We start from the raw sequence: 22,469 nt of genomic DNA on the forward strand, positions 1-22,469 counted from the left end.
AATTGTCAGAGATGGATTAGGAACCCAAAAATTTAACCCCAAAGTCTGGGCACTTCTGCTTTGTTGAAGGAGAGGGAGAGAAAAGCTCTGCAGCCGTAATTATGTATCATCATCTCAAACATGGAAGCCTCGCGAAAACAAACTATCTTCAATTTTTGAGTCAAGACTAATTTGACACAGGTGCAGAGAGAGTGAGATTTATTTATTTATTTATTTATTTATTTTTCCTGAGCTAACTGGAGAAGAATTGGTAGAAAATGGGAAGGAGATCTACAGAAAATGTCTGCGTGCGGTCGTGAAAGTAGAGGAAGCTGTGACTGGTAAAAGGGAGAGGAAACAGGTGTGCCCCTCCTCGAGTGAGAGTCATTGTATTAAAGACCGTTGCTACTTGAGGTGTGCTCCGCAGATGGGATGCTTTAGCATCACCTGGCGGTTTGTTAGAGCGACAGCCTGACCAACTGAATCAGAATCTGCATTTAAAAAAAGATCCCCTGCCCTAACAGATGATTTGTGTGCACACTTTGAAGTTTAAAAACTGGGGAAAAGTGTTTTCTTTACTAGCCACAAGATTTCATTAGTCCACATGGTAAAGTAGTGTCAACTGAAAAATCATGAGATCTGCAAATTTTGAGAGACTGTTTCTTTTTTTTTTTTTTTTTTTTTTTTTGTTGAGACAGAGTCTCGCTTTGTCGCCCAGACTGGAGTGCAGTGGCCGGATCTCAGCTCACTGCAAGCTCCGCCTCCCGGGTTCACGCCATTCTCCTGCCTCAGCCTCCCGAGTAGCTGGGACTACAGACGCCTGCCACCTCGCCCGGCTAGGTTTTTGTATTTTTTAGTAGAGACGGGGTTTCACCGTGTTAGCCAGGATGGTCTCGATCTCCTGACCTTGTGATCCGCCCGTCTCGGCCTCCCAAAGTGCTGGGATTACAGGCTTGAGCCACCGCGCCCGGCCCTAGACTGTTTCTTAAAAAGGGTTGCAGCCTGCAAAGTGGCCATCCTGACAGGCTGGGAAGCATAGTCTCAGGCAAAGCAGAAAGGCCCGCACTTTGGAAGAGGAGGGGTTGGGGCAGGGATTTATGATGGATGAGTGGGCTATGTATACACATTACAACAGGTTATAGGAGGGGCTATGAATATTCACAAAGGGAGATGTGCTCACGTGTACTGAATAAACATGCATATTACATACATTCCATGTTCATTTTGGGGAACTGACTTAACATTTAAATGCATTACAATTAGGCCCTGTATGTCAAAAGTTGAAGGAGGGAAGCAAAGGTACTTAAGTACACAGGCTTTGTAAACCTGTTAGAACAAGTCCATGGTTGGTGATCTTATCAAAAGAAAAATTTTTGAAATCATTCTCTTGTCCTATCAAAGCCTGTGGAACAGGGGAATCAGTTAGCATCTGGTGGTGGATGAACTGCAATTATTTCAATATTGCTTATCTGGAGGCCAGTGCTTGTTTAGCCACTAGAGAAAAAAAAAACATTGTGGCAGTTAGAACATAGTTCATTTTTTTCGGAGACAGAATTTCGCTCTTTTTGCCCAGGCTGGAGTGCAATGGCGCGATCTTGGCTCACCGCAACCTCCACCTCCCGGTTTCAAGCGATTCTCCTGCCTCAGCCTCCCGAGTAGCTGGGATTACAGGCATGCGCCACCACCCCGGCTAATTTTGTGTTTTTAGTAGACGTGGGGTTTCTCCATGTTGGTCAGGCTGGTCTTGAACTCCCGACCTCAGGTGATCCACCTGCCTCAGCCTCCCAAAGTGATAGTTCATTCTTTTAAGTGTAGGGGGTATGTGACTTAATCCTTGCCTGGCATGGCCTTAGGTCTTGTTTATAATTTGGTATCTTATTGCCACAGAGTCTGTTCTGCAACTCTTACGATCTCTGTTTTAACATTAATGCTGGTCAGTTGTGTCTGTATCCCAAATAGGAAGGGCTATAATGAGGTGTGTCTGACCTCCCGTCCTGTCATGGTTAAGAGCTGAGTTTTTAAGGTTTCTTTGGGGTCCCCTTGACCAAGAGGGAGTCGGTTTGGGTGATTGTGGGGGTGGGGTAGGATTTTATTTTTAGTTCTTAGTAAATTATTTATATAATCTGGAACTTCTCAGTGGTTAAATTGGAAAGTCAAGACGAGTCCATATTGTGGGAGACATTAAATGTCAGTTCAGTGTGTTTGGACTTAACCGTGAGGTTTCTTTTCACTATAGTGGAGGAGGAGGATTGGGACCTGTGTACCAAGCTATTTTTTTAAGTGATTGTAAGTGGTTGGATGGATTGGAGGTAGGAAAATTGTAGCTAAATTATTCAGCTATATCCATGTGTCCACACTGTGGCGCCAAATTGCCTGCTTTCAAATCCTGTCTCTGCTATTGGCCGAGTGATCTTGGTTAAGTGAGCTCCCACTTTATGTGCTTCAGTTTCCTCCGTGGTAAAATTATACCCAAGTTTTTGGGTTGCTGTGAGGACTAATTGAGTTAATATATGTAGTTCATTTAGAAGAGTACTTGCCTCATAATAGTAACTAACACTTAGTAGACCATTGACCTTTAAACTTGTGTATAGATTCATTTTAAAGGAAAACAAATTCTTGCAAGCTCCTAATTCTGACAAATTTTTATGCTGTGAAGACCGACTTACCAATAATAAAACCACAAAGTGAATAAAATTCAGACAAATCCAAAATAGCTCAAACTAACATCGTTAGTTGAAATACACAAATATTTTGCTCAAACTAAATAGCTGCTATGAATAAGAATATGCAGATTTTCTTTTTGTGGCAAAATATACGTAAGATTTACTGTTTTAACCATTGTTAAGTGTTCAGCTCAATGGCATTAAACACTTGCACATTGTTGTACTGCCATCACCACTGTTCATCTTCAGAACTTTTTCATCTCCCCAAACTGAAACACCATACCTATGAAACACAAACTCCCTACTGGCCACTCTGACAACTGCAGGTTCTTTTTTGAGTTCTGCATATCCAGCCTTTAATGATGACTTGGTTCTCTTACCATTTTGCTCTATTGGAAATACCTTGAAATTTTCATTCATAGCTTGCTGTGACATTTGGTGTTCACTTGTCAGAAGCTCATTTATATTTATGGCTTTTTTTTTTTTTTTTTTTTTTGGAGACGGAATTTCGGAGTGTGGTGGTGTGATCTCAGCTCACTGCAACCTCCGCCTCCCAAGTTCAAGCGAGTCTCCTGCCTCAGCCTCCTGAGTAGCTGGGATTACAGGCACCCACCACCACGCCCAGCTAATTTTTTGTATTTTTAATAGAGTCAGAGTTTTAGCCATGTTGGGCAGGCTAGTCTTGAACTCCTGACCTCAGGTGATCTGCCCACCTTAGCATCCCAAAGTTCTGGGATTACAGGCGTGAACCACCATGCCCGGCCGCTCATCATTTATATAGGAAATTTATCTCTGTTCTTTTTTCTTTTTCTTTTTTGTTTTGTTTTTTGAGACAGGGTCTCACTCTGTTGCCCAGGCTGAAGTGCAGCGGCATGATTATGACTCACTGCAACCTCCACCTCCCATGCTCAAGCAACCATCCTGCCTTAGTGACCCTCTACCAGCCAAGTAGTTGGGACTGAAGGCCACTACGCCCAGATAATTTGTTGTTTATGTGTGTGTGTGTGTGTGTGTGTGTGTATTTTTTGGTAGACATGGGGTTTTGCCATGTTTTCCAGACTGGTCTCGAACTCCTGGGCTGCCTCAGCCTCCCAAAGTGCTGGGATTACAGGAGTGAGTCGCTGCACCCACTCTGTTCTTTTTTCCTTGACTTCTATATTTAATGTAATTTGTGGGGGCATCAGTCTACGATGGCAAATGCAAAAGAGGCTGTGGTAGTTTCATGATACGGGATATACTTACATTAACATTTTAAATTAGCATTAAAACAAAATTTGAAACAATTTTTACAGATTGGGTTCTCAGTGTGAAGACTATAGCATTAGATTATTCTGTGTAGAGATGGTGTAAGGTCATAAGAGCATTGGCTAATGTAGTAGAATTAGAAATACAAAAGGAAGAATAGTTATGTGAGGAGCAGAAAGGATGGCAGTAAGTCCAGATGTCAGGCAAGTGAAGGAGCCAAGGATAACTTCCAAGGTCTGGAGCCTGACATACCAAGAGAAAGGTTTTATTATTAACAAATGTAGGGTAATTTAGAGGAAAAGCAGATTCCAAGAGAAACCATTTGGTGAGATATCAAGCTAGATCTACCTTGCAGGAAGAAGAGATATATGGTTAGAGGTATATTTTAAGAGTTACTGGCATAGAGGAGCTAAGGCTAATCAGTTAGTGTTCCTGCAGAATGGAAGAATACATATTTAGGACAGCAGAAGTAAGAGTGTTTGGGTTTTCCTCTAATGTTGGAGACAAGAAGCCGACCCAAGATCTAATGAGAATTGGGATAATTATGCCCAAGAATCTAAGGAAGGGATGTTTTAAGCTGGCAAGAAAAGTCAATAGTGTAGAATGTAGCAGAGTGTTTAAAGGAAATAATGGATGACAAAAAATAAAATACCATCTAACACAATTATTAGCTAAAATTTCTTCTTTTTAAAAAGTTTTTTAAATTTTTTTTTTTTTTTTTTTTTTCCCCTGGAGACAGAGTCTTACTCTGTTGCCTAGGCTGGAGTGCAGTGGCGTGATCTTGGCTCACTGCAACCTCTGCCTCCCAGACTCAAGCAATTCTCCTGCCTCAGCCTCCTGGGTAGCTGGGATTACAGGCACCTGCCACCACGCCAGGCTAATTTTTTGCATTTTTTTTTTTTTTTTTTTTTTTTGAGACGGAGTCTCACTCTGTCACCCAGGCTGGAGTGCAGTGGCCGGATCTCAGCTCACTGCAAGCTCCGCCTCCCGGGTTTACGCCATTCTCCTGCCTCAGCTTCCCGAGTAGCTGGGACTACAGGCGCCTGCCACCTCGCCCGGCTAAGGTTTTGTATTTTTAGTAGAGATGGGGTTTCACTGTGTTAGCCAGGATGGTCTCGATCTCCTGACCTCGTGATCTGCCCGTCTCGGCCTCCCAAAGTGCTGGGATTACAGGCTTGAGTCACCGCGCCCGGCCTAATTTTTTGCATTTTTAGTAGACAAGAGATTTCACCATGTTGGCCAGGATGGTCTCAAATTCCTGACCTCAAGTGACCCACCTGCCTTGGCCTCCCAAAGTGCTGGGATTACAGGCGTGAGCCACTGTACCAGGCTAACTAAAATTTCATTCTTGTTCTCAAGGAAAATATATTTGTATGTTCTCAATGAAGAATGTCTAGCTATAGTGATGTTTAAAGAGATTTGCTATTTCTTTTCCCTAAAAAACTCTTTCTTACTATAAAATGTTCTGTGATGTTTACTTTTAGAAATTAAAGTTAGCTAATTGATTTTATTTTTTAATTTCTTTCTTTTTTTTTTTTTTTTTGAGATGGAGTCTCGCTCTGTCACCCAGGCTGGAGTGCAGTGGCGCAATCTCTGCTCACTGCAAGCTCCGCCTCCCGGGTTCATGCCGTTCTCCTGCCTCAGCCTCCCGAGTAGCTGGGACTACAGGCACCCGCCACCACACCTGGCTAATTTTTTGTATTTTTAGTAGAGACAGGGTTTCACCATGTTAACCAGGATGGTCTCGATCTCCTGACCTCATGATCCACCTGCCTCAGCCTCCCAAAGTGCTGAGATTACAGGTGTGAGCCACTGTGCCCAGCCTATTTTTTTAATTTCAAGACATCTTTTAAAATAATTTGAGAGGTAGGAATTTAGGCTGGAATTTCATGGGTCAGAACTCACATTGTAATTTTGCAAAGTACTCCTGTTATAATTTATTTTAAAAGTATTTCTAATAGGTGGAAATTTGGAAGTATAATTTGGTTACATATGTTTTTTGTTGAAATTAAAGATTGTGGGCCGGGCATGGTGGCTCACGCCTATAATCCAACATGCTGGGAGGCTGCGGCTTGAAGCCAGGAGTTTAAGACCAGCCTGGGTAATAAAGCAAAACCCTGTCTCTACAAAAAGGAAAAAGAAATTAACTAGGCACAGTGGCACACCTGTGGTCCCAGCTACTCAGGAGGATCCTTGGAGCCTGGGAGTTCAAGGCTACAGTGCACTATGATTACACCCCTGCACTCTAGCCCAGGTGACAGCGAGAGACCCCATCTCTTTAAAAAAAAAAAAAAAAAAAAGGCAGTGTTAGTAACCACACTGGTTTTGAGAAAATTCTTTTTTTCTTTTTTTCTTTTTAATGGGGGAAGGGGACTTAATAGGAAGAGAGTAAGAGGGACAAAATGGGAATGCTTTGAGGAAAATGGGGGTATTAGATGAAATACATGTTAGTAATTGGAGTGATTGTTTTTGTTATTTGCCTTTTAGAAAATCTTTTCAAGCCATACACCAATTCACTTCGGAAGGATGGAAGTCTTCAAAAGATCTGAAGAATCAGCTTGGACATTTAGAATCAGAACTTTCATTTCTAAGTACGCTTACTGGCATCAATATAAGAAATTACTCCAGGCAGACAGAAGACCTAACAAGCACTGAGATGGCAGAAAAGAGTAAGCATTTTTTAAAAATCTAGACATAGTATTGAAGCTTTCCTTATTATGCATAAGAAATTGGTTGTCATACTGGATTGAGAAAATGTGGCACATATACACCATGGAATACTATGCAGCCATTAAAAAGAATGAGTTCATGTTCTTTGTAGGGACATGGATGAAGCTGGAAACCATCATTCTCAGCAAACTATCGCAAGGACAAAAAACCAAACACCGCATGTTCTCACTCATAGGTGGGAATTGAACAATGAGATCACTTGGACACAGGAAGGGGAACATCACACACTGGGGCTTGTCATGGGGTGGGAGAAGTGGGGGATAGTATTAGGAGATATACCTAATGTAAATGATGAGTTAATGGGTGCAGCACACCAACATGGCACACGTATACATATGTAACAAACCTGCAGGTTGTGCACATGTACCCTAGACCTTAAAGTATAATAATTTAAAAAAAATTTGGTTGTCATAATATTGAATTAAAATTCTACAAGGTAAGTATTTGAAAGTATGGTTGTGGTAAACATGTTTACTCACATATCTTTTGAACATCACGGTGTTCAAAAAGCTGCCTGGGCCGGGCCCCGTGGCCGTGCCTGTAATCCCAGCTTTTGGGAGGCTGAGGCGTGTGGATCACCTAAGGTCAGGAGTTTGAGACCAGCCTGGCCAGCATGGTGAAACTCTGTCTCTACTAAAGATGCAAAAATTAGCCGGATGTGGTGGTGGGCACCTGTAATCTAAGCCACTTGGGAGGCTGAGCCAGGAGAATCACTTGACCCTGGGAGGTGGAAGTTGAAGTGAGCCGAGATTGTGCTGTTGCACTCCACCCTGGGGGACAGAGCAAGACTCCATTTAAAACAAATAAAAATAAATAAGCTGCCTGAGGTAAATATTAAAGAACAGACAGAGTTTCTTTTTCTCTTTTTTTTTTTTTTTTTGAGACGGAGTCTTGCTCTGTCACCCAGGCTGGAGTGCAGTGGCCGGATCTCAGCTCACTGCAAGCTCCGCCTCCCGGGTTTACGCCGTTCTCCTGCCTCAGCCTCCCGAGTAGCTGGGACTACAGGCGCCCGCCACCTCGCCCGGCTAGTTTTTTTTGTATTTTTTAGTAGAGACGGGGTTTCACCGTGTTAGCCGGGATCGTCTCTCGATCTCCTGGCCTCGTGATCCGCCCGTCTCGGCCTCCCAAAGTGCTGGGATTACAGGCTTGAGCCACCGCGCCCGGCCTCTTTTTCTCTTTTACCTTCTCTCCTTCCTGATGGAGAAGAACAGACACAGTTTCTATCATTAAGTACCTTAATAGTCAAGTAAATACTAATAAGTGAATAAACAACAGCACCATTAATTTATACATCTTAGGAGTTGTTCAGCACTGACATGAAAGCTGCCAAGATAAATGTTTTAGCAGCTGGACCTTTTGCCGGAAGGAAAGTTTCGGGTCCCAGTGACTAGATTTTATTGCCAAAGATCTGTGATGCACTAAGAGATAAAGGGAAGCTACTGCAGCTGTGCAACTGGATGTCAAGAACTTTGGTTGTCAAGAATAACATTCCCAAAAGCAGAAATCATTTTTCGTGTGTTTCCTGACTTTTCCACTGAAAATAACCCTCGTGACAGGGGAGAGGGTCTTGGGCAGCCACTGCGGGGTGACTGAATTACATATAGAAATAGAGTGATGGGATTTGGAGACTTAAATTACTTGAAAGGAAGAGATGGAATGCAGAGAGAATAGAGAATGAGGATAGGCCGGGTATAAGACTTTTACTAGCTGAAAAGCTGCAGCACGAAGAGTAGGCGTAGAGTCATGACAAAGCTAATGTGGTTTGAATGGGAGATTTCAGACAGGGACATCACAAGAGTTGAAATGCTTTTTTTTCTGTCTGTGAGTAATATGTGCTTATTTTAGCAAACTTGGAAAAACACAAAAATTATAAAGAAGAAATACCATTTTAAAGCCAGAAATCTAAGTAGTTGTAGGAATTTCTTGAAATTAATTGTGAAGTAATTTAGCAAGAGTAATGGCATGGGAAGAGAAATAACTTGTTTTTTATTTTTTTGTTGTTCTTTTTTTCTTTGTTTTTTTTTTTTTTGTTTGTTTTGTTTTTTTTGAGATGGAGTTTTGCATTGTCACCCAGACTGGAGTGCAGTGGTGTAATCTCAGTTCCCTGCAGCCTCCACCTCTCAGATTCAAGTGATTCCCCTGCCTCAGCCTTCAGAGTAGCTGGGATTGTAGGTGCGTGCCATCATGCCCGGCTAATTTTTATATTTTTGGTAGAAATGGGGTTTCACCATGTTGGCCAGGCTGGTCTCGAACTCCTGACCTCAGGTGGTCTGCCCGCCTTGGCCTCCCAAAGTGCTGAGATTACAGGCATGAGCCACTGAGCCCAGTCTACGAAAAATATTTTGAACAGGAAAATAGTAATACAAACTGACAGTAATAGGCATATGTAGTATAATCTGCATGTGAAAGGATTCTATCAGAATAAGCCTTGTGACGATGTAGTCTCGGTGTCACTGGTTTTCCGATATTTCTGTTTCTCTTTTTCACAAGCATTGCATAATTTCATAAAGAAGTTAAACAGCTGTTAGGCTTCACAGGTTAAAAATGCTTGAAAGCCTTGTCATCAAAGACTGTATTTTCTTATGTCACATTTTATGTTTGTTATGACACGTAAAAAAGTTGCCAGGCAAAAGTGAATAGTTGTTCCTAACAGAAGTGATACAATATTATTTAAAATGGTTTTTCTAATACTACTGTATTTTGAGGCTTTTTAATCTATTAAACTGAGAACAAAACAGTTTGATTTAGTGGATGTGTTTGGTGACGTATGATGCCATCAAATCTTTAATTAATCAGATAATTACTGTGTCTGGCCCAGGCACTTGGCCAAATGCTATTTGAAGTCATTATCATTTTCCATAGCTATTAATTGGGCAGACACAGTTTCTGTGGTGTGTTAATGAATGTAGCTGAAGCTAGGTAATCAAATGATCTTGATTTCCTTCAAAATAATCATGTGTAAAGAATGTAGACTTTATTGCAGCTATGCTTTTATTTCTCCAAACATTTTTAGAACTCTTCTTTTGGAATTTCCTTTAGTGCCTATGATGATTCTTTTAAATTCTCCATTTTGATTCTGTAAGAGTCAGTTTACAAACTAAGTAATGGAATTTGGAGTCCAAAATTAAGTGTTACCGCAAAGTAATGAGAGTAGTTTTTTTGTTGTTGTTTTTTGGGTTTTTTGTTTGTTTGTTTTTGAGACAGAGTCTTGCCCTGTTGCCCAGGCTGGAGTGCAGTGGTGCAATCTCAGCTCACTGCAGCCTCCACCTCGTGGGTTCAAGCAGTTCTCCTGCCTTCGCCTCCCACGTAGCGGGGACTACAGGCGCACTCTGCCATGCCTGGCTAATTTTTGCATTTTTAGTAGAGACAGGGTTTCACCACATTGGCCAGGATGATCTTGATCTCCTGACCTCGTGATCCACCTGCCTTGGCCTCCCAAAGTGCTGGGATTACAGGTGTGACCCACTGTGCCCGGCCGAGAGTAGTTTTTTAATTTATAGTTTTTATTCTTGTCTTTTAATGAGCTTTAAATGTATGTTGTTAAAAACATGTGGATGGGCTTGATACATGGATTGATGGTTTTGAAGGACTGATCCTCTTCTGTGGTCCTTAAACTTTGTTAAAAATACACCCTTACTCATTATTTAAAAATAAAAATCAGGCCAGGTGCAGTGGCTCACGCCTGTAATCCCAGCACTTTGGGAGGCCGAGGTGGGCGGGTCACTTGAGGTCAGGAGTTTAAGACCAGCCTGGCTAACATGGTAAAACCCTGTCTCTACTAAAAATACAAAAATTAGCTAGGCGTGGTGGTGCGTTCCTGTAGTCCCAGCTGCTCGAGTAGCTGAGGCAGGAGAATGGCTTGAAGCTGGGAGGTGGAGGTTGCAGTGAGCTGAGATTGCACCACTGCGCTTCAGCCTTGATGACAGTGAGACCCTGTCTCAAAAAAACAAAAACAAAAACAAAAAACTAAAAAACCGGTGTGGTGGCTCACGCCTGTAGTCCCAGCACTTTGGGAAGCCAAAACGGGTGAATCACTTGAGGTCAGGAGTTCGAGACCAGCCTCGCCAACATGGTGAAGTCTGTCTCTACTAAAAACACAAAAATTAGCGGGCCATGGTGGGGCATGTCTGTATTCCAAGCTGCTCGGGAGGCAGAGGTTGCAGTGATCGGAGATACTGCCACCACACTCCAGCTTGGGCGACAGAACGAGACTCCATCTCAAAAGTAAAAAATAAAATAAAAATCAGTGTGTTCAAGTAAAAAAGCATCAAACTGAAAATTTATCATACTACATATATTTATATGCAATTTATGTATGCATAGTGTTCCATAAAGAAAAAATAAAACCTGTACATAAAAAAAAAAAAAGCCTGGAGACTGGAGAGATTAGTAAGTCTCTCTGGGTCTGATTTCTTATGTGCAAAATAAAGTGGTTGCCGTAGATTACTTCCAGGATTCCATCTGCATTTTTTCTTTACCACATTTTTGGCATATTTATTTTTATGGACAAAGCCCAAGGTCATCTAGATTTTCTCCTATATTATCTTCTAGGAGTTTTAGTTTTGTATTTTATATTTAGAACTGTAATAAATTTTGAGTTAATTTTTGTGAAAGGTATAAAGTCAGTGTCTAGATTTTTTTTTTTTTTCGCATGTGGATGTTCAGTTGTTCCAGCACCTTTTATTGAAAAGACTATCCTTTCTCCATTGAACTGCCTTTGTTCCTTTGTCAAAGATCAGTTGACTATATCTGTGTGAGTCTATTTCTAGACTTTCTCTTCTGTTCTGTTGACCTATTTGTCTACTCTTTCACTAATACCATACTTTCTTGATTACTGTAGCTTTATAGTAAGTCTCTAAATCAGGTCGTTTAAGTTCTTAAACTTTTAGTAAGTCTCTAAATCAGGTCGTTTAAGTTCTTAAACTTTCTTTTGGCCGGGCGCGGTGGCTCACACCTGTAATCCCAGCACTTTGGGAGGCCGAGACGGGCGGATCACGAGGTCAGGAGATCGAGACCATCCTGGCTAACATGGTGAAACTCCATCTCTACTAAAAATACAAAAAAATTAGCCGAGCGAGGTGGGGGGCGCCTGTAGTCCCAGCTACTCGGGAGGCTGAGGCAGAAGAATGGCATGAACCCGGGAGGCGGAGCTTTCAGTGAGCCGAGATCGCACCACTGCACTCCAGCCTGGGCGACAGAGCAAGATCCGTCTCAAAACAAAAAACAAAAAACGAAAACTCTTGAAAATTATTCTGGCTCTTCTGAGTTTTTGCCATTCCATGTAAACTTGATAATCATTTTGTTGATATCCAGAAAGTAACTTGCTGGAATTTTGATTGGATTGTATTGAATGTACAGATCAAAGTTGGGAAGAACTGACATCTTAACCGCAGTGAGTCTTCCATAGCCATTTATTTAAACAATTCCACATCTAATCCATGATTAAGCATTGCATCTAGCTGTTATGTCTCTTTAGTCTTAATCTGGTCAATCTTCTCTGTCTCTTACGACATTGACATATTTGAAGACCACTTGTATTATAGATTGTTCTTCAATCTCTTTTTTTCCTGATAGTTTCCTCTTAATGACATTCCTGTGCAATTTTGGCAGGAAAACTATGAAAGTGATGTTTTGCTCTTACCAGTACATCTAATTAGGAGGCAAATTATGTCCGTTTGTACCATTCTGTCTTTTTTTCCTAACTGCTTATTGAACAAACCTTTAACCAGTCTTCCTATTTTGAGCCCCAGGTTCACCTCCTATAAAGGTACTTGGTGCTGCTGATTCATAGTAACCCATCTGGTATTCTGCTGTGTAAATGGACTTGCTTCTGGGTTTTCCTCATTTGCTGGCTTAGGTTTCAGTTTTCCTGGCTTTACCAGGTCACTTTCACTTGTCCATGTGCTATCTAGTTCATCCATCTGATTTCCAGCTTCTCAAATCCAGTTGTTCTTATTTTCCCTGTTCCCTTTATCCTTGTAGAATCATGCCCTTCTAAAAGTAACGTTATTAGCAAAACTAGATGACTACATGAAGTCAGGATCATGCTTACTTACCTCTTGGGGGTAGGGTATAGCCTGGGAAAGGACATTAAGGAACCTTACAGGTTCTATAAAATTCTTGTGGCATGATCTGAGTGGTAGTTACCTGGACAACCACATGTGTAAAAAGAAATATTGAGCTGTATACTTAAGAATGGGGCATTTTATGGAGGCCGGGTGCAGTGGCTCAAGCCTGTAAACCCAGCACTTTGGGAGGCCGAGACGGGCGGATCACGAGGTCAGGAGATTGAGAACATCCTGGCTAACACGGTGAAACCCTGTCTCTACTAAAAAATACAAAAAACTAGCTGGGCGAGGTGGCGGGCGCCTGTAGTCCCAGCTACTCGGGAGGCTGAGGCAGGAGAATGGCGTAAACCCGGGAGGCGGAGCTTGCAGTGAGCTGATATCTGGCCACTGCACTCCAGCCTGGGTGACAGAGTGAGACTATGTCTCAAAAAAAAAAAAAAAAAGGATAGGGCATTTTATGCATTCAAATGTATGCATGTTATATCTCGAAAATGTCGTTTATCACTGTCATTGCAGTTTTGAGAAATAGCAGAGGTAAACGCATGGATTCAATTTACTGCCTTTAAAAACTAGGTAGTGTTAGAAAAATAAAAACCATTGAACAGTTAACATGATTCAAATTTGTCTAGGGTTATACTAGTACATTTCTACTTCTTACCATAACTTTTGGTATAGTTGAAAACTTGGCCAGGTGCGGTGACTCATGCCTATAATCCCAGCACTTTGGGAGGCCGAGGTGGGTGGATCACCTGAGGTCAGAAGTTTGAGACCAGCCTGACCAGTATGGTGAAACCCTGTCTCTACTAAAAAATACAAAAAATTAACTGGATGTGGTGGCGCACACCTGTAATCCCAGCTAATCAGGAGGCTGAGGCAGGAGAATTGCTTGAACCTGGGAGGTGGAGGTTACAGCGAGCCAAGATTGCGCCATTGCACTCCAGCCCAGGCAACAAGAGCGAAACTCAGTCTGGAAAAAAAAAAGAAAACTAGAAACACAAGTTATCATTAATTTTATTTTGCAAAGATAATCAATTTGGTTTACATTCTTCCAGAGTTTTTCAATGTAATTGCTAATGCAGACTTTCACACTTATACCTACATGTATTGTAGATATTCACACAAAATTAAATAATAGGCATTTGAAGAGAATGGTTATTTGCAAACAAAATATTTGTTTTTCTGGTTTACAGGTATAAGAAAAGTTCTACAGAGACACAGATTATCAGGAAATTGCCACATGGTTACATTTCAACTTGAATTTCAGATTCTGGAAATTCAGGTAAATTAAGAAGCATGTTGTGATAACAGAGGTACTTCTGCTATGACAAACAATTCCCACACCCCAGCCTTCAACAGTGGTGGATCTGAAGAGGAGTTCATGAGCCAGGGCCCCCATTCATAGCACATTTGTGCAAAGTGGTACATTTTCAAAATTTCAGGTGTTAATAGCCCAGCAACTGCATACGGTAGTGTTGCTGTGAAAGCCATAGGTGATTTATTGAAGGACAGGTGGCAAGATGCTCCTGGGCTCCCAGTGCAATTCCATGAGATTGTGGGAATAGTCCTGGGTGTCATCAGTAGTTAGGTGATATGCCAGCCACCTAATATCTATTAGTTACCTGTTGCTGCTTCATCAATCTCCATAATATTCAGCATTTTAAAACAACCCAAAATAGGCCAAACATGGTGGCTCACACCTGTAGTCTCAGCATTTTGGGAGGCCAAGGCAGGAGGATTGCTTGAGCCCAGGAGTTTGAGACCAGCGTGGGCAATGTAGTGAGACCCTGTCCCTACAAAAAAATTAAAAATTAGCCAGGCGTGGTGGTGTGCACCTGAGCTCCCAGCTACTCCAGAGGCTGAGGTGGAAGGATTCCTTGAGCCTAAGAGATCGAGGCTACAGTGAGCTGTGATTGTGCCACTGTACTCGAGCCTGGGTAACAGAGTGAGACTCTGTCACACATACAAAAAAACAACCAAAAATACAATCATCCCTCAGTATCTGTGAGGGATTGGTTCCAGGACTCCCTGTAGTACCAAAATCCATGGATGCTCAAGTCCCTTATATAAGATGGTGTAGTATTTGTCTATAATGTACACACATCCTCCTTTATACTTTAAATCATCTCTAGATTACTTCTAATACCCAATACAATGTAAATGCTGTGAAATGGTTACTGTAGTATATTGTTTAGGGAATAATTATGAGAAAAACAACTTGCACGTGTTCAGTACAGATGCAACCATCTGCATCTGTAGATTTTTTTTTCAAATATTTTTGGTCTGCAGTTGGTCAGTCTATGAATGTAGAACCATAGATAGGGAGGGCTGACTATGTGTATTAATTATCTCACCTATTTTCTGTGGGTCAGGAATTTTGGAGCCACTCAGTTGGGTGTCTTTGCTCAGGGCCTCTCATGAGGTTGTGGTCATCTGGGACCACAGCCATCTGAATGCTCCTTGGGGCTGGATGATCTTGCACATTGTACTGAACTGCTGAGACACAACAGAGGGAGGAAGATTCATTTGGCTAAGACCTTCACATAATATCAGGAAGCAGGAAAGCAAAAGCAGACAGAATGATAATAAGTAAACCCACTGGCCAGGGTGCAGCAGAACACGGCTCAACCACCTTCAAAGGCTGACTCCAAGAGAAGTTGAAAGCCGGAGAAAGCAGTTGAAAGAGGAGAAAGCAGTTTCAACCAGTTGGTTTTGCCAGTTGGGCCAACGGAATGTGTGCAAAGAGGAGGAACAGAACAGGGAAGGGCAGTGAGGCTGCGTTGACCTCAGCTCATCAGATAACTAAAGTGGTGTAGAGTATTTATTGTAACTGAGTCCTGTGGACAAGCTGCATGCTTATATTCAGGGTCATGTGCCAGTATTCCTTATCCTTTTCATCAGTGTCCTTAGCCACGAAAATTGTCCCAAGTTTCCCATTTAGTATGAGACAGGAGTTGGTTATGGAGTCAGGACCTTTCCTCCTTCTGTGTCAGATAGCCACTCCCTAACTAGTCCCAAGGATTTGGTACAGTTACCTGGGTTTGGAAGTTTTGCTTCTCTTTGCAATCCAAGTCTCCATTTGCTATTACTGGCTCTGGCAGGCTGAGGATGGGCTAGGGGTTGTCTAGACCCCCTCATTTGATGGCAAAGCTCCTAGCTTGTACTCATCTTAGAGTATCACTCTTACACTGCCAAAGTGACCAAGAAAAGGTGCCGTGTAGCATTGCCAAGGCCAGTTGAGCGGGATACAAAACACATTTCAGCATGTTCAGTGTGTCAAGGGCATGGGTGGACATGCCCCTAAATGGCTCTAGGGGACTGACATTGTTCCCACATGGGCCCTAGGCCTTGGGGATGTACAAGGTCACCAAGGAGATATCACATGACCACAAAGATCATTTGCTGAAGACTAAAGCAGAGAATGGATCCAAATGGATTGGTATCATTTAGGCTGGACAACCTGTGCCACCACCCCAGGCTTTTCCTTTAGGCGGCTGCTGGACTCCTGGATGTTGTCCCTTTATAAAAGGTTTCATAGTCTGACTGACTATATTTTCTTTCTTTGTGGCTGATGTGAACTTGACCTGAGAGTGGTAATCTACTGAATGCTCTTCTGTATGCTGGCATCCATTAATGGGCCAAGCCTGCAACCCATGGCAGGTTGGTGGAATCATAATCCCGTGGTCCACTTCCATCTCCAAAAACATCTGCACTCTAGTATATATGTCCAGGAAACTGCTCAGGGGAATCCTAGCAGCCTTGGGGTCTTGCAGGCTTTTTCTACTGTAAGAGTTCATCTTTTTCACAGTTGCTTCATAGGTTATGTGGAGAGAAGCTCCGTTGTGGGCAGAATTAGTCTTGTCCTTGAGAGGCTTGTCCACAAATCTAAGTGAGAAGGGAAAGATTATCCTCTGACATTGAGGTGGATGAGCTTCTTAGTGGAGTTGTACCTTCCAGGATGGGTTGTACCCTAAGATTGATTGGTATGCTTCTTAGTGGGGCTATGGCCTGAGACATAACGTAGACTATAGTATCCAACATAGACTGCAATATCTTCACTTTATTTAAGTTGCATGCTTCAGTCACCTTAAACCTCTGATGGAAAGTATCAGATAGTAATTTGATGCCTTCCTGAGTCAGATAAGGATGAGGTCACGGTGTAGAAGACATTTTTGATAATGTGATATGCTCCTGAAGAATGACTGCTGCCTGACCAGAGTCATTCCCGGCATGAACTACCGCGTGGTTTGGCCTTGCTGGGCTTGGGTAACCACCCCAGGACAGCACAGACAGGGCAGAAGCCAGGCAGTGGATGTCCTGCCACTTAGGTCCTGCAACCCCTGCTGCTGTGGCCACACTCTGCCTCCTACCAGACAGTGTTGGCACTGACCCAGACCTCAACAGTATTTTACACTAATATTCTCATCCTCGTGCCACGAAAGCATGATTGAAAATTTTGTGACCGTTTGGTAATGGCCTAAGCTTACACTGTTAGCTCACATCTGAATGAATTAGAATCAGTTGAGCTGTGCCTCACAGAAAACTTAAAAATAAAGGTACTAGAAGTATATTTCTCTATTACTTAAGTAAACTTGTATGTTTTCAAGGGCTAATAGGGTGGTTTTATGATAATCAGGTTCTACCATCAGCCACACGTGGCTTCAAGTCATGGTGCAATGATCATATTAGCATTTCGGGTATCAGGAAGAGGATGGGCAAAGAAAGGCTCACCTGTTCTTTTAAAGGACACTTTCTGGAAAGTGTACACTCATCATTTTCACTTATGTTCTATTGGCCAACAAATTCATATAAAGGATGCTGGAAATTTAATCTTCATTATGCTTGGCCATATGGCCAATGAAAAACTGGGACAAGAAAAAAGTATAAATAGAGGAGACCACTAGCAGTTTCTGTCCTATATGCTTTAGGGGATGCAGGGGGAAAAAAAAAATCTAAGGAGAGGGACTGTTGATATATTCTTTGAAAGACGTAGAACCTAGTAATTGCTGAGTCTCTAAAGAGAGATGAGTTGTCATTGTTCACGTTTAAAAGTGTGTAGGTGTTTTGGGACTGATTGGTTTTACTAACAAAGTGCTACAGAAAGAGTTTGTTCTCCCTGGCTGTGTTAAGAACTCTCACTTTCTCTCTGAGCCTTTTAGATTTTGTGATTCTTCTTGAAGACCAGACTGGTAAACAAGGTGTTGGAAGAAATTACAGACAGCTCTGTAATCATCAGGGTTTTTGGAGTCAGTTGTGTGAGAGGCACCAAGAGTTCTTACTTGGGGAGGGAAAAACAATTGCTTACAATTCTGACATAATAACCTGATGAAAAGTTTTTGAAATTTTTATTATTTAATGGTAAATTCTAGCGTATTCTATACCAACTTGTGTATGTATGCCTTTAGGAACATATCTAGTAGAATTGCTGAGTCAAAGGAAACTTATAAATTCTGATTGATAGTGGCAAATTGCCTTCTAAATAGTTTTACCATTTTACATACTGAGCACAGTTCTACATTTTTGCTGTGAAGACTGATAAAAAAAAAATGACAGCAACCTTGTGTGTTCTAAAACATTTTTTAAAAATAAAATTTCCACTAGAGGGAGAGGTTTAGCTATCTGAAAATTAAAAAGTAATCTAAATAGTAAAACCCTCAATTTACAGAATATTGTTGTAATAAAGTTATATTAATATAATATTTGAACTAAACATGACCTCAAATCATGTTAATAGAATGTTAGAACACAACGATGACTTATAGTTTGTCTGGGTCAACCCTATTATTTTATAAGTAAATGGATCCAGAGAGTTTGAATGATTACTCATGTTGGTGCAGCTATTGTTGTCCAAGGTGGTTGGGACATAGAGCTCTGTTGGCCAGATTTACTTTCTGGTGTTCTTAGTACTACATTTGTGAAGAGTTGTAAGGCCATCAGAATTAACATTTATCAGCCTTTCATAATCCAAGCAATATAGTCAATTAGATGGGTAGGAGTTTGTGGGGAAAGTGGCAGGTTAAGTATGTTTCCATAACTTCTGTCCCAATGAAATGAACAAAATTATTCAAAAAATAAGCAATTTTTTTAAATGGAAGAGAATACAATTCCATTATCACAGGCTCCAAAGGAAATCTGTTTGATATTAATGACATTTGATTCTAGACACTGAAATCCGATACAGGGTGCTTCATCAGGGGTTTATAAGTTTTACAAAGTTAGGCTGGCCACAGTGGCTCACGCCTATAATCCCAGCGCTGAGGGAAGCCAAGGTAGGAGGATAGCTTGAGCCCAGGAATTAGAAGCCAGCCTGGGCAACATAGTGAGACCTTGCTCTAAAAAAAAAAAAAAAAATTTTAATTAAAAAAAATTAGGCTTGGTGGCTCACATATATAGTCCTAGCCACTTGGGAGGCTGAGACAGGAGGATTGCTTGAGTCCACTAATTCAAGGTTACAATGAGCTGTGATTGAACCACTGCATTCCAGCCTGGGCAATAGACCAAAACTCTGTCTTAAAAAAAAAAGGACCAACTTAATGGCACCCTTTTCCTAAAGATCTCTACCCATGATCCTTCAGTTGTAGAGGAGAATGAGAACTGCAGGCTTAAATGGACCATAGTAGAAAGGAATGTGCTGCTGAGACTCATGTAGGGGCTTTGAGGTCAGATTGTTTATAAGGTCTCTTCCCTTATTTACCAACTGGGGAGAATTGACCTAGTTAGCAGTACCACAAGCAGGGGAGAGATGGAAAAACAATATTTTGAAGTCAGCTTTTGAGTTGTTGAACAGGATTCTATAACGCAAACAAAAAAAAAATTTTTTGCCTATCCTAATGGATGAAAAGCTGAAATCTAACATGTATCTATACATACCTGACCAAGAGACCAGATGTGCCCCTGAGACTTTTTCTTTCCTTTTCCTTTCTTTCGTCTCTTTTTTTTTTCTGGTAACAGTTTTATTGAGATATAATTCACATACCATATAACTTACCAGTTTAAAGTGTATAGTTCAGTATTTTTTTTAAGATATAATTTATTTGGAATACAAGCTTTGTTTCACAAGTTTATTATTATTATTATTGTTACTCTTTTCGAGACTGAGTCTTGCTCTGTTGCGCAGGCTTGCTGCAACCTCCGCCTCCCAGGTTCAAGCGATTCTCCTGCCTCAGCCTCCCGAGTAGCTGGGATTATAGACGCCCACCACCACGCCCAGCTAATTTTTTGTATTTTTAGTAGAGATGGGGTTTCCCCATGTTGGCCAGGATGGTCTCGAACTCCTGACCGCCTCGGCCTCCCAAAGTGCTGGTATTACAGGTGTGAGTCACTGCTCCCAGCCAAGAAACCCTATATTCTTTACCTGTCACCCTTCAATTCCCCCTTCTTTCACCCAACCACAAAGAACCAGTTTTCTCTCTCTGGATTTGCTTATTTTGGACATTTCATAGAAATAGAGTTATATAATATGTGGTCTATGTTGTCTGGCTTCTTTTACTTAGCATAATGTTTTCAAGGCCCATCCACGCTTTGGCATTTATCATTGTGGAGATGGGGTCTCACTGTGTTGCCCAGGCTGGTTGTGAACTTCTGGGCTTAGGTAATCCTGCCTCAGCCTCCCAAAGTGTTGGGATTAGAGACATGAGCCACTATGTTCAGCCCTATGTACAAGTTTTTAAGTGGACTTAAGTTTCTGTTTTGTGGGGATGTATAACCAGGAGTGGAATTGCCAGGTCAAATGGAACTACTAATGGTGACGAATGATGTTGAGCATCTTTTCATGTGCTTATTGGCCATTCATGTATCATCTTTGGAGACACGTCTATTCAGATCTTTGGCCCAGTTTTAAATTGGGTTATCTTTTTTAAAATTGAGCTGTAAGAGTGCTTCTGGAATTTATGTGTTGATTAGAAATGGTGGTAGGATGCCCACAGAGAGCTTACTTCAACTGCACCTTCTCTTGGTAATTTCTACCCTTCCCTCAAGCAGATGAAAAACTAAGCAATGACTATAAGCCATCAGTATCTCTTTCTCCAACAGCTCAGCATATTATGGGGCAGTCAGATAGTACCTAGAGATGTAGGAAAGAGAGTCAAGGAGTTTCCACTCACTGTAGTCTTAGGAAATAGCAAAAATGCTGGATTTACTGCTGTTCGTAACAAATAGGAGCCACAGAGTTCAGAGCACAAAGATGGAACGGGGCCGGGTGTGGTGGCTCATGCCTGTTATCCCGGCACTTTGGGAGGCCAAGGCGGGTGGATCATGAGGTCAGGAGATCGAGACCATCCTGGCTCACACGGTGAAACCCCGTCTCTACTAAAAATACAAAAAATTAGCCGGGCGTGGTGGCGGGTGCCCATATTCCCAGCTACTCGGGAGGCTGAGGCAGGAGAATGGCGTGAACACGGGAGGCAGAGCTTGCAGTGAGCCGAGACTGAGCCACCGCACTCCAGCCTGGGCGACAGAGCGAGACTCCGTCTCAAAAAAAAAAAAAAAAAAAAAAAAAAGGTGGAATGGAGTTCTTTCATCATCATATCGGGCAATGTGATTTAAAATCAGAGCAAAAATGCTAACATTAAAAGAAAGGAAGTTAAAGAAATGCAGACAAATTCAATTAAGAATAATTAATCCAGGAAATAAAACAGCATGCTATATAAAAGCTGTTCTGACTCTCAAAGTATAAAGAAAATTGAGTGAGAGAAAAAGAAAAGAATAAAATGATTATAGTACTGAAAGCTACATTATCAGTATAAGGGAATTGAATATGGAGGATATGCTTGAGAAAACTCATCTGTGAAAGCAATTGAAAGGAAGATAATAAATCTAGAAGACAGACAATGGAGAGCCAATATATGATTTTTCCAAAAACAAGAATAGCAAAAAAAGTAAAGAGAAATTATGGGCAAATACATAATAGAAGAAATTTTACTAAAGTAAAAGGGAAAACCTGAATCTGCAGATCAAAATAGTTTAACAATCCCCATCATTGAGTATACAGTTGTTTTTGTTTTCTGTGATAAGTAGTACTGTTATGAATATATTTATTCATAGATCTTTGTCTTCATTTCTCATTACAGTGCTTACGGATAGATTCTCAGAAGTTAAATTACTGGGACAGAGATTAGGAATATCTTTAAGATATGCATTGTCACAGTGATTTCTAAAAGGGTTATGCTAGGTTTCAGTATATTTACTAGGATTAACATTTTTAGTCTTTGCTAATTTTATAGGTAGAAATGGCATCTTGTCGGCCGGGTGCAGTGGCTCACGCCTGTAATCCCAGCACTTTGGGAGGCAGAGATGGGGGGATCACGAAGTCAAGAGATTGAGACCATCCTGGCCGACGTGGTGAAACCCCGTCTCTACTAAAAATACAAAAATTAGCTGGGCATGGTGGCAGGCACCTGTAGTCCCAGCTACTGGGGAGGCTGAGGCAGAAGAATCGCTTAAATCCGGGAGGCAGAGGTTGCAGTGAGCCGAGATCGCACCACTGCGCTCCAGCCTGGCAACAGAGCGAGACTCCGTCTCCAAAAAAAAAAAGGGCATCTTATCTTATTGTTTTAATTTACAGTTATTACTGGCGAGATTGAACTTACTTTCTTTTTTTTTTTTGTGGAGATGGAGTCTCGCTCTGTCACCAGGCTGGAGTGCAGTGGTGCGATCTCGGCTCACTGCAACCTCTGCCTCCTGGATTCAAGCGATTTTTCTGTCTCAGCCTCCCAAGTAGCTGGGATTACAGGCGCCTGCCATCACGCCCAACTAATTTTTTGTGTTTTTAGTAGAGACGGGCTTTCAT

The 22,469-nt window shown here is 41.7% G+C and overlaps 1 protein-coding gene across 1 annotated transcript in view; it reads left to right on the forward strand.

The window, feature by feature from the left end:
• CENPP (centromere protein P) overlaps nt 1-22,469 on the forward strand; it is a 272,761-nt gene that overhangs the window by 754 nt on the left and 249,538 nt on the right. Inside the window, exons 2-3 of the mRNA NM_001194801.2 lie at nt 6,375-6,556; nt 13,876-13,964. Of these exons, the coding sequence (NP_001181730.2) occupies nt 6,375-6,556; nt 13,876-13,964 (271 nt within the window). The remainder of the gene's footprint in view (nt 1-6,374; nt 6,557-13,875; nt 13,965-22,469) is intronic.

Source organism: Macaca mulatta, chromosome 15 (genome assembly GCF_049350105.2).
Source record: "Macaca mulatta isolate MMU2019108-1 chromosome 15, T2T-MMU8v2.0, whole genome shotgun sequence".
In the NCBI taxonomy this organism is placed as follows: Eukaryota; Metazoa; Chordata; class Mammalia; order Primates; family Cercopithecidae; genus Macaca; species Macaca mulatta.